Source organism: Amphimedon queenslandica, unplaced genomic scaffold (assembly GCF_000090795.2).
Source record: "Amphimedon queenslandica unplaced genomic scaffold, v1.1 AMPQUscaffold_13516, whole genome shotgun sequence".
Taxonomy (NCBI): Eukaryota; Metazoa; Porifera; class Demospongiae; order Haplosclerida; family Niphatidae; genus Amphimedon; species Amphimedon queenslandica.
Genome location: NW_003546248.1, coordinates 470,174 through 482,069, shown reverse-complemented (window position 1 = coordinate 482,069; position 11,896 = coordinate 470,174). Strand labels below are relative to the sequence as shown.

Genomic DNA, 11,896 nt, shown 5'->3' with positions numbered 1-11,896 from the left:
TATCTTGTGGGCGGGGCTAAATTAAAATGGCGTTCATAAGGATCAATCTTAGAAGGAGAAGAGGAGACAGGGGAGGAGAGGGAGACGACGGCGAGGAAGAAGGACTGATGCTTTACGATGGGTATTCATCCAGTGAAGAAGAGGAAAGCAACGGGAGTGAAGGTATGATAAAGAAAAGGACATTATTATCACTTGTATTTATATAATTTATTTTATTTGAAGATGAAGAAAGGCAAGATGAAGCAGTGGGAGACCAAGACGGCAAAGAATATGATATTTCCTTACCTGCACAACATCTCGTAAGGGTTTAGGCGACCAATCAGATTACTCCTTACAGTATCTAGGTGACATGGAGGAGGAGAGTGTCGCTAGCGTACAGGAAGAAGAGACCACGCCCACTTTACCTCTCCATTACATATCAAAGCATGTTCTATTTCCGGAGGAGACACTCCCACTTCACATATACAATCCACATGTAATTAGCACACGCATACAATTAAACTTATTTCATAGCAGTGGGTTTCTTTCGTTTGGCAAAATTATTATTATTTTCATTCTCCAAGCTATAAAAACAAAATTGAATACTAAATTACAGAAACGCACCAAATAAAAGGATGTGGCTAACTTTTAAAGTTATAAAATACCAAAGTTTGACCCATGAAAGAAACCTCCTGTAGGTTAAATTAATACTTATTTTATAATTAGGTGATATCTATGCTTCGTGAAGCCTCAGCCTCTCGTAAACCAATAGCAGTTTGCACTGACATGAGAGGAGGAGAGGGGGAGGGGATATTCGGAGGGGCTCGTAGGCCAGGGAGAGAGGAGCTAGCCGAGTTTGGTACCACTGCAGATATTGTTGCTTTTAGAGAAGACGAGGGCGGGAGTATGTGGTTCCACGGACCGAGGTTTGTCGTTAAACTAAGAGGAAGACAAAGATTTAAACTATTAGAAGTTAATAAGAAAATGAATGGGTAAATATACTAATAATATTCTGATGTAATACACTAATAGTATACTGATGTGATATCCTAATAATATCCTGTTCATATCCTATAGTATGATGGATTGTCGAGTTGAGATTCTTCCTGATATTCTTCTCCTTCCTCGTCCTCCTCTCCTTCTCTCTCTCCCGCCCTGTGTTGCCTCTAGTTACAACTGCTGTCTTGCTGTTGCTAGGCAACCTGAAGCCACACCTCTTTCATTAGAGAGAGCCGCAAGGTGTCGTAGAGAGTTAGCGGTGAGTGGGTGTCATTTGAGGATCTGACGTGATGTTTTGCTTTTTTTAGTTGTCAAGTAAATGTATGTCATCATGTCGAGTCCCTGAATGGACTTTAAGATTATTTGAATTTGTAAGAATTATTATTTTATTTATTTATTATTTATTTATTATTGTTACTTTTTAATATTATTTCAGGATCATTTAAGAGATGAGGTCATTGAAGCCCAGAGGGTAAACTCGTTAAGTCTCAATGACAAAGGGGTCGACCCTTTACCGAACGATATAACAAGTACCTTACAATTACATTATGAAAAACGGGTTATTCTTGATTTTTGTAGGCCTGTCCTATTGGTTGTCAAGACGGCTGCCGGTAGACGAGAAAACAAAATTAGAATTCCTTTCGATAAATTGTCCAACTAAACGATTAATGCTTGGACTGAGATTACTAAAAGTATTTAGAAAAAGTATCTAGTATGTCTTTCACATCTACCTTTATTCCTTTACAGGAGAATACAGAGTTATACTGCAGTGAATGTGGCATACTCATAACACAGAAGCAGTACATATTCAGTATGTCTGTTGATGGGCCTTTAGCATCATACGTTAATGAAGGAGGCTTTGTACATGAGACACTAACAGTCACAGAGTCTTATAATCTTAAGAAATCTGGTCGACCCACTACAGAGAACTCATGGTTTCCAGGGTAAGTGAAATAGTATAAATAGAAATACACAATTATAAAAAATATATATTATCTTATTTCTCTTTTCTTCAGTTATCAATGGACTATATTGTATTGCAGTAGGTGTAGGGATCACAAGGGATGGAGTTTTGATGCTGTCAAGAAAGATCTCGTCCCGCTAAAATTTTACGGCCTGCGGAGACCGGGTCTTGTGTTCTCAGTCAAAAAACCCTCAGAAAACGAGTCTTGAAGAAGAATAAAAAGATGTAATCACTTTTCATTTGTAACATTGTCATTGTTGTAAATGTTTTTTTATTAGAAGAAGAATATAATGCTAAAAATAAAACACTCAACTATATATTATAATGAGCATCTAATTGTTATATGACGACACAATTTGTAATACTTTAGTGCAGCATATCACATGTGGGCACCAATAGTCATTGCATTATCATCTCCAGCACTCTTCCAGTGACGTGTTTCCTCCACTTCTCTCCCATGAAGGTGAGGGGTCTCTTGCAGAAAGAGTCGAAAAGGTTTGTCTCTCACTCGAGTCAAGGTCGCTGCCCCAAGGGAGACCGATGATCATAGCTTGATCGCATATGGAGAGGTAGGCTTGATCATGATGGAGTATAGCACCAAATAAATATGGCTGGAAGACAAAGAGGAAAACAAGCTTGCTGTAATGTTAAAAGTCCAAGAGACAGTAAGTGGTTACTTTTTCTCTGCCTTTGACTGTTACTTCAATTGACATGCCACTGCCTGGTAGAACTGCAAAAGGTTTAGCCTAAAATTGAACAGTTTAATCATCATATAATCTATGGTCTCATAAATGATAATGCTCATTTAATGTTTTTAATAGTATGATACATGCAATAGGGGTATATCAACCCCATTCAAAAATTAGATATGTAGTATCGAGAGTAAATGGTATTAATGCTTACATTGCCAAGTCTCAGTTTATAAACAGTTATTTGTAAAAGCTCTCGTGGGTTGGACACAATGTGGTTAACACTCATGTACTTGTGTAAACTGTGCAGTATACTGTCATAACTCACTTTGCATATCTTGCTAATATCACCCAAAGAAATGGTAAACCTATCAGCACTGTCATTAGGTCTCGGTGACCTCTCAAAACATAAAAAGCTGCAAAAAGTCACATGACTATCATGTGATGGCATTACCTGTGTGTAAGGAATATGCGTCCTTGCTTGGAACCAGTGAGTGGCCGATCCTTTTCCAACAGTGTGCACCTTTTACCTGACCTCCAACCTGTGATAAAATAAAAATAATTTTTAAGCTTATAGGAATAAGCTCAAATTTGTATTTTTTCTCTTTCTCACTTTCAAGTGGTGTCTCTTCAAATGATAATTGAAATCTTTCACAAAATGAGGTGTCCCTAATTGAGATAGTAGAAGAGGAGCTTGTTAGAGAAGACAATTCACTGCCACTTTCACAGTGCTCACGCTAAAAGAGACAAAGAATGATAATAAATGTGGATTCATTTTTTATTTCTCTCACTATTTCATCTTCAGTCATTGACTGGAGGGTTATGATATCTTTGTGAGTTGGTAATGACCTCCACATTCGTGCGAAGCCATCATATTTATTTTTCACATTTGGATACTTTCTATAAATATTATCCCTTATGAACAAATTGAAACCAATACCTAAACCTGAGAAGAGAAATGAAAGTAAAAATATATGAAGTCTGCAGTTAATTGCGTGCATTAACTTTTGAAACAAAAGGCTTGGGAAATTTAGCATTTTTTCTTTTAGCTATTATACCAATTATTACCACTTTAATAATTAAAAGCATCATAATAACTAGGGTTTCCCACAAGATTTTGGCATAGTGCTCATGCAGCTTCTTGTCAGTGTACAGTACAGGGTATAAAAATCACAAGAAAAAAAAATTCTCCATTCTCATAATTTTTTGATACATATACATATTCTTATGTTGTGTAAAAAGTTTGAGCTGATTTAGATTAAAATTGGATTTTTTAATGAATTTTTAAAGTTCCTCCAAATGCTATTTAGTGCTAGTCAGCTCTTTATATACATGTAGCTCACTTAGCATGCTTTCTGGTCACTAAATTTATAAAAAATTAGCTAGCACATGGAACTAAAAATGAGTTCAACAACTATTAAGTGATTCCTGTACCTGCTATTGTCATCGAATAGTCATTAGGTATGAACAGTGTTGCTATGAAAGCTCCACACAGCATTGTGTACACCTTACGAGTTGACTGAGGCTGATACCACTCCAACAAACTAAAATACATAATAATAAATAAATTAAAATTAATAATAATTATTATCTCACTTTTGTCCTTTCTCAAGATTATCAGAAACAGTTTCTGATGTATTCTATTAAAAGTAAAAGAAGAGGTTTTAAGAAAAAATTTTTATAGACTAACTTGAATTCTCTGTCCAATGTGTTTCATTAGCTGAAACTTATCACGAAGTGTTTCAGAAGTACCATGATGACTATCATCCTAAAAAAAATAATAAATTTTATAATTCTTTCCCCTCCTTCTCTCTCTCTCACCTCACTTCCTCTTGCTGGATGAGACCCAAAACCAAACTGTCCCGTGAGGCCACTGGAATGGAATTATGAAAACATGGGAATGAATCTTAAGCTTACGTTGTACGAAGATAGTTTAGAGATAAATAAATGATAGCGAGTAGTAGGAGACATTGGATTAACCAGCCATTCCATACACAATACATGTACAGCTGTTTAAAAGAGAGAGAAAGAGGATCGTGATAGGTGACATTAGTGATATAGCTCACTAATTCTCTTACTAAAAATATCACCAGGGTTAGTAATGGGTTCTTCCAATTCTTTATGGCAATCAATGTGTCAAGAAGATCTAGATAAGGTTTACTGGAGACTCCTACATAGAAATACTTATATCATTCAAAGTTTTAATAAGCAGTCAAAGTTATAATAATAACGTTAGGTAATAATAACTAATCTTACTTAATCTCTGCAGGTTTTCTCTTAATCTGAAACAGAAAGTGAATTGCTGACAGTTTTTGTTTATCATTTACTAACAGTTTATATTGCAATGGAGCCTCTTTTGCTTCTTCTTCCTCAGTTTGTGAGTCGTCAGTAAAGTCATACAATATCTCAAATAACTATAAAATAAATAAATAGATATAAATAAAAAACAATATACTACTAACATTGTCTTTGATTCTATCCCACCATCTTACATACCTTGACGGTCTGGAAGAAGCTAAAAATATAATAAATACATAAATGAATAAATAATATCAAATTACTAATGTCAGGGGGTGTGGTTGGTTGAGATGAAACACTCTCAAAACTTTCTCTGGTAGTTGACGTTGACAAGTCCCTTCCTCTATAAGAACCATATCTATCAAAGTAAAATATAAAAACATGCAAAGTTCCAAAATTTCCTAAACTTTTTAGTTTTTGCTTCCTGACTCTTTGCCTCTCTACTCTCGATTGATTTAAGTTTCACTGATGGGAAGAGAGCAAGAGAAAGAACATTAAAGGATTTTGAGTGGATGGTCTTGTTCTACTTTTAAGTTCTTGGTTATCAATGAGTGCCGCTTCCAGTTGATTGTGAAGGTGCTCCATTTGTTGCTCATATACCACTTTATCTGCTTCATCCCATACTTTCTCTAATGTAGAAAGAGTATCCTCAGTCTTTTCATCACAGGCAGATAATCTGAAGGGAAGACATTTTAAAATGATTTTGAGGGGACTTGGTAAAAGCGGGGTGGGGATCGGGATGGGGAGCGGGATTTTATAGGTAAAAGCGGGGTGGGGATCTGGATATTGGGAGCCACTTTTCATCGGTAAAAGCATGAGTAAAAGAAGGATCAGTGGGGATCGAGACCCAGGATCAAAATAATGAAGACAGGGACAAGTCTGCAACTGGCAATGCAAGGCTCTATAGATCTATATGAGTTCATTTTGCAAGCCTGGACAGTATTATTCTAAGCAGAAGACCTGCATGCATGAGTAGGCAGGCTCAGTTTGATTTATTTTTATGAAGTAGAAATTTTAATTCATAATACCGTATAATGCTTTATTTTGGCGGTGCTTTATTTTGGCGATTTGCTGTAAAATTGTAATTGGCGGTTTTTAATTTGGCAATTTTTGTGTACACGTGCATTACTGAGCATGTGCATTAATGATTGGCGGTTTTAATATTGGTGGTTCTGCTTGCAAACCGCCAATCGCCAAAATAAACTCTGCCAAATTAAAGCGTTATACGGTATTTTAAATTCTTCACTGTAAAATATATTAGCATCTTTATGTGACATGCCACTTTAAAATGCTAAAACCATTACCATTGCCTAAAAATGTCATGGGCCCGGAATAAAAATAGTCAGTACTGAAATTTTCTATCTGACACCGGCAATACTGATTATAAATTGACTGCTAATGCCTTCCCATGGTGACATACTATCAAACTATCTCCAAACATGGTTTATTTTGTCAAGGTACAGAAATATTGTGACTTATAGTATTAATCATAACAATAAACCATGTTTGGAGATAGTTTGAATCGTTCTGCAAAACAAGTGACTTTGATTAAACTATATTACGTAACTTACATTGAAATGTATGATGATTTGCTGTAAATAATGGCTCTTGAATACTAATGACATCAATAAAAGTACCAAGTCTTGCCGTTGCATTTACCTTGCAACACCAACCTTTACAACAACTTACAACTGTATGCAGTTGTAAGTTTTTTTAATAAATTTATTGTTAATTGTTATGATTAATATACTATAGTCACAATATTTCTGTACCTTGAAGAAATAAGTTCTTTGCACTGTGAGCTAATAATATGTCACCATAAGAAAGGCATTTGCAGTCAACTTATTATGGCCAGAGGTATAATCAGTATTGTGTCAGATAAAAAAATTGCTCATCTATTTTTATTCCGGGCCCATGACATTTTTAGGCAATGGTTATGGTTTTAGCATTTTAAAGTGGCATGTCACATCATCGTAAAGATGCTAATATATTTTACAGTGAAGAATTAAAAATATTATGAATTAAAATTTCTACTTCATAAAAATAAATCAAACTGAGCCTGCCTACTCATGCATGCAGATCTTCTGCTTAGAATAATACTGTCCAGGCTTGCAAAATGAACTCATATAGATCTATAGAGCCTTGCATTGCAGTTGCAGACTTGTCCCTGTCTTCATTATTTTGATCCTGGGTCTCGATCCCCACCGATCCTTCTTTTACTATGCTTTTACCGATGAAAAGTGGCTCCCAATTAGGGGTGCGGGGATTATGCTGGAATAATTTTAGGAATAATAGGTTCCTTGAGAATACTAGCATAAATTAAGAATAAACGGTAGTGAACGGGAATAAAAATGGCTACTCCATGTGTTTTGATATACTCCATGTGTTGAATGGTGGAATTGCAATTCAGAAGGACTGCCAGCTTGGTCTCATGTAGCCAAAAAATCATGCTTTTACAGCCATCTAGTGGAAGCTTAGCATAGAAGGAGTATTTTTGTTACTTAACTCACATTGGTAATTAACAAGACACCTCTCTCCAAGCCTCTCTCTTGGACTATACACAGGCTTATCTTATGTTACATGAATAATTTGAGAATAATAGCCATAAATACAGAAGAATAATTACAAAAAAATTAAGAATTTGGGAATAGAATAATAGGAAATTTTTTGGGAATAATCCCCTCAGGCCTACTCCCAATATCCGGATCCCCACCCCGCTTTTACCTATGAAATCCCACTCCCCATCCCGATCCCCACCCCGCCTTTACCAAGTCCCGATTTTGAGTGTATTTTTTACTTCTCTGTTTCTTCAATGTCAATGGCTTCTACATCCATCAATTGGTCTTCATCTCCTCCTTCCCTAGCATATCTTAGACTGTCTCTCTCTTTTTCTTTTCTACGAGCTATCAGCGCCCTTCTGATTATGGTGTCTATGTCAAAACAAAAATCAAAATTTATATCTAGCCACACCTTTTTAATGAGCCACACCCGTTTTATGAGCAAGCATTCATCCTAGCTCCATCGACACAATGTCACTCTCTACATTAAGAAAAGAAGAGGAAAAGTCAGAGTCTATCACACTACCGGATCTTCTGGCTGGTCTAAGCGATTTGGTTGAGTGGGAAACATTTGGTGGTTTACTGGGAGTTCCAATTAGAGACATTGATAGAATTAAAGTAGAGAATAGTGCCAGTGTACATAGCATGGTGCTGCACCTTCTTGATCACTTGGTAACTCACGTCCAGGATCTGTCTTGGAAGAAAATCATTGAAGCATTGGAAAAGGTACCAAAAGAGAAGGATTTGGCTGAAAAGTTGTCAAAGATACATTTACAGCCTCGAGTGGTCGATTCACCTCACATAATTTCACTGACAGAAGATTTTGCTCACAAATTTAATGGTATTTTAATAATGTTTGCTAGGTTAGTCTTCAGTATTGAAAAGGCATTAAAAAATGAAGCAAATTTTGATGATGTACTTTTGCTAGCAATTATCTTCGAGACCGATTCGAACCTCAGCCTTTAAGTATTAGACAACTATTCAACTGCTTACAGCCATACTACTGCTTCATGAGCTATAAGCTATTGAAGGTGATAGTGTCTGAGTTTGTAGAAAATGTAATGGAGGAGGATATGAAGAAGTATAATAAAGCATTAACCAAATGGCTCAAGTCAACTACAATACAACAATTCAAAGAAGGAGTAGAAAAGGCTGCTAGCACAGAAGCAATTGACCCATCACCTAACCAGTGTCTCATAGTGCTAAGGTTAGAAAGTGAATTGGTAAGAATAACTTTAAATAGTTTTTGGAAGCTACTGGAGTACCTCTTTGGAAAAGAGAGTTCAATATTGACAAGATTAAGAATTAAAGAAGGATCAGTTTTATTTTGCCTTTTTGCTCCTGAATCAGTAATACTTTCTCTATTAACTTTATCTAGTAGAAGATTCAGGGAATTAGTCTTGCTTGGCATTCAAAAAATCCAGTTTGGTACCATTATTTTACCAGTTTCACCTGTTTTGCAGTTAAACTATCCTTTTACACTTGAATTAGGATTGGTGGGAGCAATGACTCACTTCAAGAGTGTGTCATTAATTAGATGCTTGTTAGATCTTGGAGCTGATCCTAATACTGAACATACACTTACTACGATCACGACCCCAATGATTATTGCTTAATGATTAAGTCTCAATGACAAAGGGGTTGACCCTTTACCGAACGATATAACAAGTACCTTACAATTACATTATTAAAAACGGGCTATTCTTGATTTTTGTAGGCCTGTCCTATTGGTTGTCAAGACGGCTGCCAGTAGACGAGAAAACAAAATTAGAATTCCTTTCGATAAATTGTCCAACTAAACGATTAATGCTTGGACTGAGATTACTAAAAGTATTTAGAAAAAGTATCTAGTGTGTCTTTCACATCTACCTTTATTCCCTTCCAGGAGAATACAGAGTTATGCTGCAGTGAATGCAGTATACTCATAACACAGAAGCAGTACATATTCAGTATGTCTGTTGATGGGCCTTTAGCATCATACGTTAATGAAGGAGGCTTTGTACATGAGACACTGACAGTCACCGAGTCTTATAATCTTAAGAAATCTGGTCGACCCACTACAGAGAACTCATGGTTTCCAGGGTAAGTGAAATAGTACACAATTATAAAAAATACATATTATCTTTTATCTCTTTCCTTTAGTTATCAATGGACTATATTGTATTGCAGTAGGTGTAGGGATCACAAGGGATGGAGTTTTGATGCTGTCAAGAAAGATCTCGTCCCGCTTAAATTTTACGGCCTGCGGAGACCGGGTCTTGTGTTCTCGGTCAAAAAACCCTCAGAAAATGAGTCTTGAAGAAAAGAAAAAAAAGATGTAATCACTTTTCATTTGTAACATTGTCATTGTTGTAAATGTTTTTTATTAGAAGAAGAATATAATAATGCTAAAAATAAAACACTCAACTATATAATTATTTATAATGAGCATCTAATAGTTATATGACGACACACAATTTGTAATACTTTAGTGCAGCATATCACATGTGGGCACCAATAGTCATTGCATCATCATCTCCAGTACTTTCTTCTAGTGACGTGTTTCCTCCACTTCTCTCCCGTGAAGGTGAGGGGTCTCTTGCAGAAAGAGTTGAAAAGGTTTGTCTCTCACTCGAGTCAAGGTCGCTGCCCCAAGGGAGACCGATGATCATAGCTTGATCGCATATGGAGAGGTAGGCTTGATCGCGATGGAGTATAGCACCGAATAAATATGGCTGGAAGACAAAGAGGAAAACAAGCTTGCTGTAACGTTAAAAGTCCAAGAGACAGTAAGTGGTTACTTTTTCTCTGCCTTTGACTGTTACTTCAATTGACATGCCACTGCCTGGTAGAACTGCAAAAGGTTTAGCCTAAAATTGAAGAGTCTAATCATCATATTATAATCTATGGTCTCATAAATGATAATGCTAATTTATTGTTTTTAATAGTGTGATACATGCAATAGGGGTATATCAACCCCATTCAAAAATTGGATAGTATATATGAAAGGAGTGGCAAAGAATGTCATTTAATGCTTAAATTGTCCCAAGTCTCAGTTTTATAGACAGTTATTTGTAAAAGCTCTCATGGGTTGGACACAATGTGGTTAACACTCATGTACTTGTGTAAACTGTGAAGTATACTGTCATAACTCACTTTGCATATCTTGCTAATATCACCCAAAGAAATGGTAAACCTATCAGCACTGTCATTAGGTCTCGGTGACCTCTCAAAACATAGAAAGCTGCAAAAAGTCACATTACTATCATGTGATGGCATTACCTGTGTGTAAGGAATATGCGTCCTTGCTTGGAACCAGTGAGTGGATGGTCCTTGTCTAACAGTGTGCATCTTTTACCTGACCTCCAACCTGTGATAAAATGAAGCTTATATAAATAAGCTCAAATTCGTATTTCTTCTCTTTCTCACTTTCAAGTGGTGTCTCTTCAAATGATAATTGGAATCTTTCACAAAATGAGGTGTCCTTAATTGAGAGAATAGAAGAGGAGCTTGTTAGAGAAGACAATTCACTGCCACTTTGACAATGTTCACGCTAAAAGAGACAGAGAAAGATAATAAATGTGGGTTCATTTTTTCTTTCTCTCTCTCTTACTATTTCATCTTCAGTCATTGACTGGAGGGTTATGACATCTTTGTGAGTTGGTAATGACCTCCACATTCGTGCCAAGCCATCATATTTCTTTTTCACATTTGGATACTTTCTATAAATATTATCAATTATGAACAGCTTGAAACCAATACCTAAACCTGAGAAGAGAAATGAAAGTAAAACAGTAATATCTCAAGTCTGCAATTAATTGTGTGCATTAACTTTATAGGAAATTCAGCATTTTTTTCTTTTAGCTATTACTGAAGTTATTCGGCTTTAATTTAGCATTGTAATAACCAGGGTTTCCCACAGGATTTTGGCATAGTGCTCATGCAGCTTCTTTTCAGTGGCTGTACTATTATTAGTAACATGGTAGTGTTGCTAAGTAAGATTGAAACTGGTTGCCATGGCTTTTGCAGTCTTGTAGTACAGGGTATTTCGACAAAAATGACAAGGAGAGAATTCTCCATTTTAATAATTTTTTTCTAATACATATAGATGTTCTTATGTTGTGTAAAAAAATTTGAGCTGATTCTAATCAAATTTGGATTCTTTATGAGTTTCTAAAGTTGCTCCAAATGCTTTTGAATGCTTGTCAGCTCATGAAGCACATGCTGTTTAGCTCACTTAGCATGCTTTGTGGGAGACCCTGGTAAAGACCCCTTGCTAAATTTATTAAATTAAAACATGCAACTAAAAGTGAGTTCAACAACTATTAAGTGATTTCTGTACCTGCTATTGTCATTGAATAGTCATTAGGTATGAACAGTGTTGCTATGAAAGCTCCACACAGCATTGTGTACACCTTACGAGTTGACTG

General features: G+C 36.0%; 4 protein-coding genes across 6 annotated transcripts in view; 2 read left to right on the top strand and 2 right to left on the bottom strand.

The window, feature by feature from the left end:
* The first annotated feature begins 7 nt into the window (after nt 1–7).
* LOC105314159 (protein cereblon-like) lies at nt 8–2,340 on the top strand. The gene is made up of 10 exons (XM_020000124.1): nt 8–162; nt 223–299; nt 338–475; nt 706–971; nt 1,057–1,237; nt 1,287–1,349; nt 1,415–1,508; nt 1,558–1,670; nt 1,726–1,922; nt 1,995–2,340. Exons 1-10 carry the CDS (start codon nt 27–29, stop codon nt 2,149–2,151), a joined length of 1,422 nt encoding a protein of 473 aa, XP_019855683.1. The 5' UTR covers nt 8–26; the 3' UTR covers nt 2,152–2,340.
* LOC105314152 (GRAM domain-containing protein 4-like) overlaps nt 2,182–11,896 on the bottom strand; it is an 11,332-nt gene continuing 1,617 nt past the window's right edge. The window contains exons 1-19 of one of the 3 annotated variants that reach the window (XM_020000119.1): nt 7,698–7,716; nt 5,457–5,605; nt 5,337–5,394; nt 5,193–5,287; nt 5,094–5,146; nt 4,963–5,045; nt 4,888–4,913; nt 4,710–4,801; nt 4,549–4,640; nt 4,453–4,504; nt 4,322–4,399; nt 4,228–4,271; nt 4,066–4,175; nt 3,423–3,577; nt 3,245–3,368; nt 3,086–3,173; nt 2,960–3,047; nt 2,620–2,688; nt 2,182–2,553 (exon numbers count right to left, since the gene is read on the bottom strand). In XM_020000119.1, coding sequence (XP_019855678.1) covers nt 2,353–2,553; nt 2,620–2,688; nt 2,960–3,047; nt 3,086–3,173; nt 3,245–3,368; nt 3,423–3,577; nt 4,066–4,175; nt 4,228–4,271; nt 4,322–4,399; nt 4,453–4,504; nt 4,549–4,640; nt 4,710–4,801; nt 4,888–4,913; nt 4,963–5,045; nt 5,094–5,146; nt 5,193–5,287; nt 5,337–5,394; nt 5,457–5,514 — 1,566 coding nt within the window. In that variant the 5' untranslated portion in view covers nt 5,515–5,605; nt 7,698–7,716 and the 3' untranslated portion in view covers nt 2,182–2,352. Of the gene's footprint in view, nt 2,554–2,619; nt 2,689–2,959; nt 3,048–3,085; nt 3,174–3,244; nt 3,369–3,422; nt 3,578–4,065; nt 4,176–4,227; nt 4,272–4,321; nt 4,400–4,452; nt 4,505–4,548; nt 4,641–4,709; nt 4,802–4,887; nt 4,914–4,962; nt 5,046–5,093; nt 5,147–5,192; nt 5,288–5,336; nt 5,395–5,456; nt 5,606–7,697; nt 7,717–11,896 lie in introns of those variants that run through there. The other 2 variants (XM_020000111.1, XM_020000106.1) reach the window with 2 other exon arrangements.
* Nucleotides 9,240–9,886, top strand: LOC109584403 (protein cereblon-like). The gene is made up of 3 exons (XM_020000147.1): nt 9,240–9,317; nt 9,373–9,569; nt 9,630–9,886. Exons 1-3 carry the CDS (start codon nt 9,294–9,296, stop codon nt 9,784–9,786), a joined length of 378 nt encoding a protein of 125 aa, XP_019855706.1. The 5' UTR covers nt 9,240–9,293; the 3' UTR covers nt 9,787–9,886.
* LOC109584388 (GRAM domain-containing protein 4-like) lies at nt 9,915–11,890 on the bottom strand. Its single transcript, XM_020000132.1, has 7 exons — nt 11,809–11,890; nt 11,080–11,234; nt 10,896–11,019; nt 10,749–10,836; nt 10,623–10,710; nt 10,268–10,336; nt 9,915–10,201 (listed from the first exon to the last, which is right to left on the bottom strand). The coding sequence occupies exons 1-7, from the start codon at nt 11,870–11,872 to the stop codon at nt 9,968–9,970; spliced, it is 822 nt and encodes a 273-aa protein (XP_019855691.1). The 5' UTR covers nt 11,873–11,890; the 3' UTR covers nt 9,915–9,967.

What these genes read in the sequence shown, in the direction of transcription:
- LOC105314159 (XM_020000124.1), top strand. Translation starts at nt 27, where the DNA reads ATGGCGTTCATAAGGATCAATCTTAGAAGGAGAAGAGGAGACAGGGGA. An exon ending in GGAAAGCAACGGGAGTGAAG is followed by an intron (nt 163 to 222) that starts GTATGATAAAGA and finishes TTTTATTTGAAG; the next exon opens with ATGAAGAAAGGCAAGATGAA. An exon ending in GAGAACTCATGGTTTCCAGG is followed by an intron (nt 1,923 to 1,994) that starts GTAAGTGAAATA and finishes TCTTTTCTTCAG; the next exon opens with TTATCAATGGACTATATTGT.
- LOC109584403 (XM_020000147.1), top strand. Translation starts at nt 9,294, where the DNA reads ATGCTTGGACTGAGATTACTAAAA. An exon ending in TTGGACTGAGATTACTAAAA is followed by an intron (nt 9,318 to 9,372) that starts GTATTTAGAAAA and finishes ATTCCCTTCCAG; the next exon opens with GAGAATACAGAGTTATGCTG. An exon ending in GAGAACTCATGGTTTCCAGG is followed by an intron (nt 9,570 to 9,629) that starts GTAAGTGAAATA and finishes TCTTTCCTTTAG; the next exon opens with TTATCAATGGACTATATTGT.
- LOC109584388 (XM_020000132.1), bottom strand. Translation starts at nt 11,872, where the DNA reads ATGCTGTGTGGAGCTTTCATAGCAACACTGTTCATACCTAATGACTAT. An exon ending in TGAAGAGACACCACTTGAAA is followed by an intron (nt 10,837 to 10,895) that starts GTGAGAAAGAGA and finishes ATTTTATCACAG; the next exon opens with GTTGGAGGTCAGGTAAAAGA. An exon ending in ATATTAGCAAGATATGCAAA is followed by an intron (nt 10,337 to 10,622) that starts GTGAGTTATGAC and finishes CTTCAATTTTAG; the next exon opens with GCTAAACCTTTTGCAGTTCT.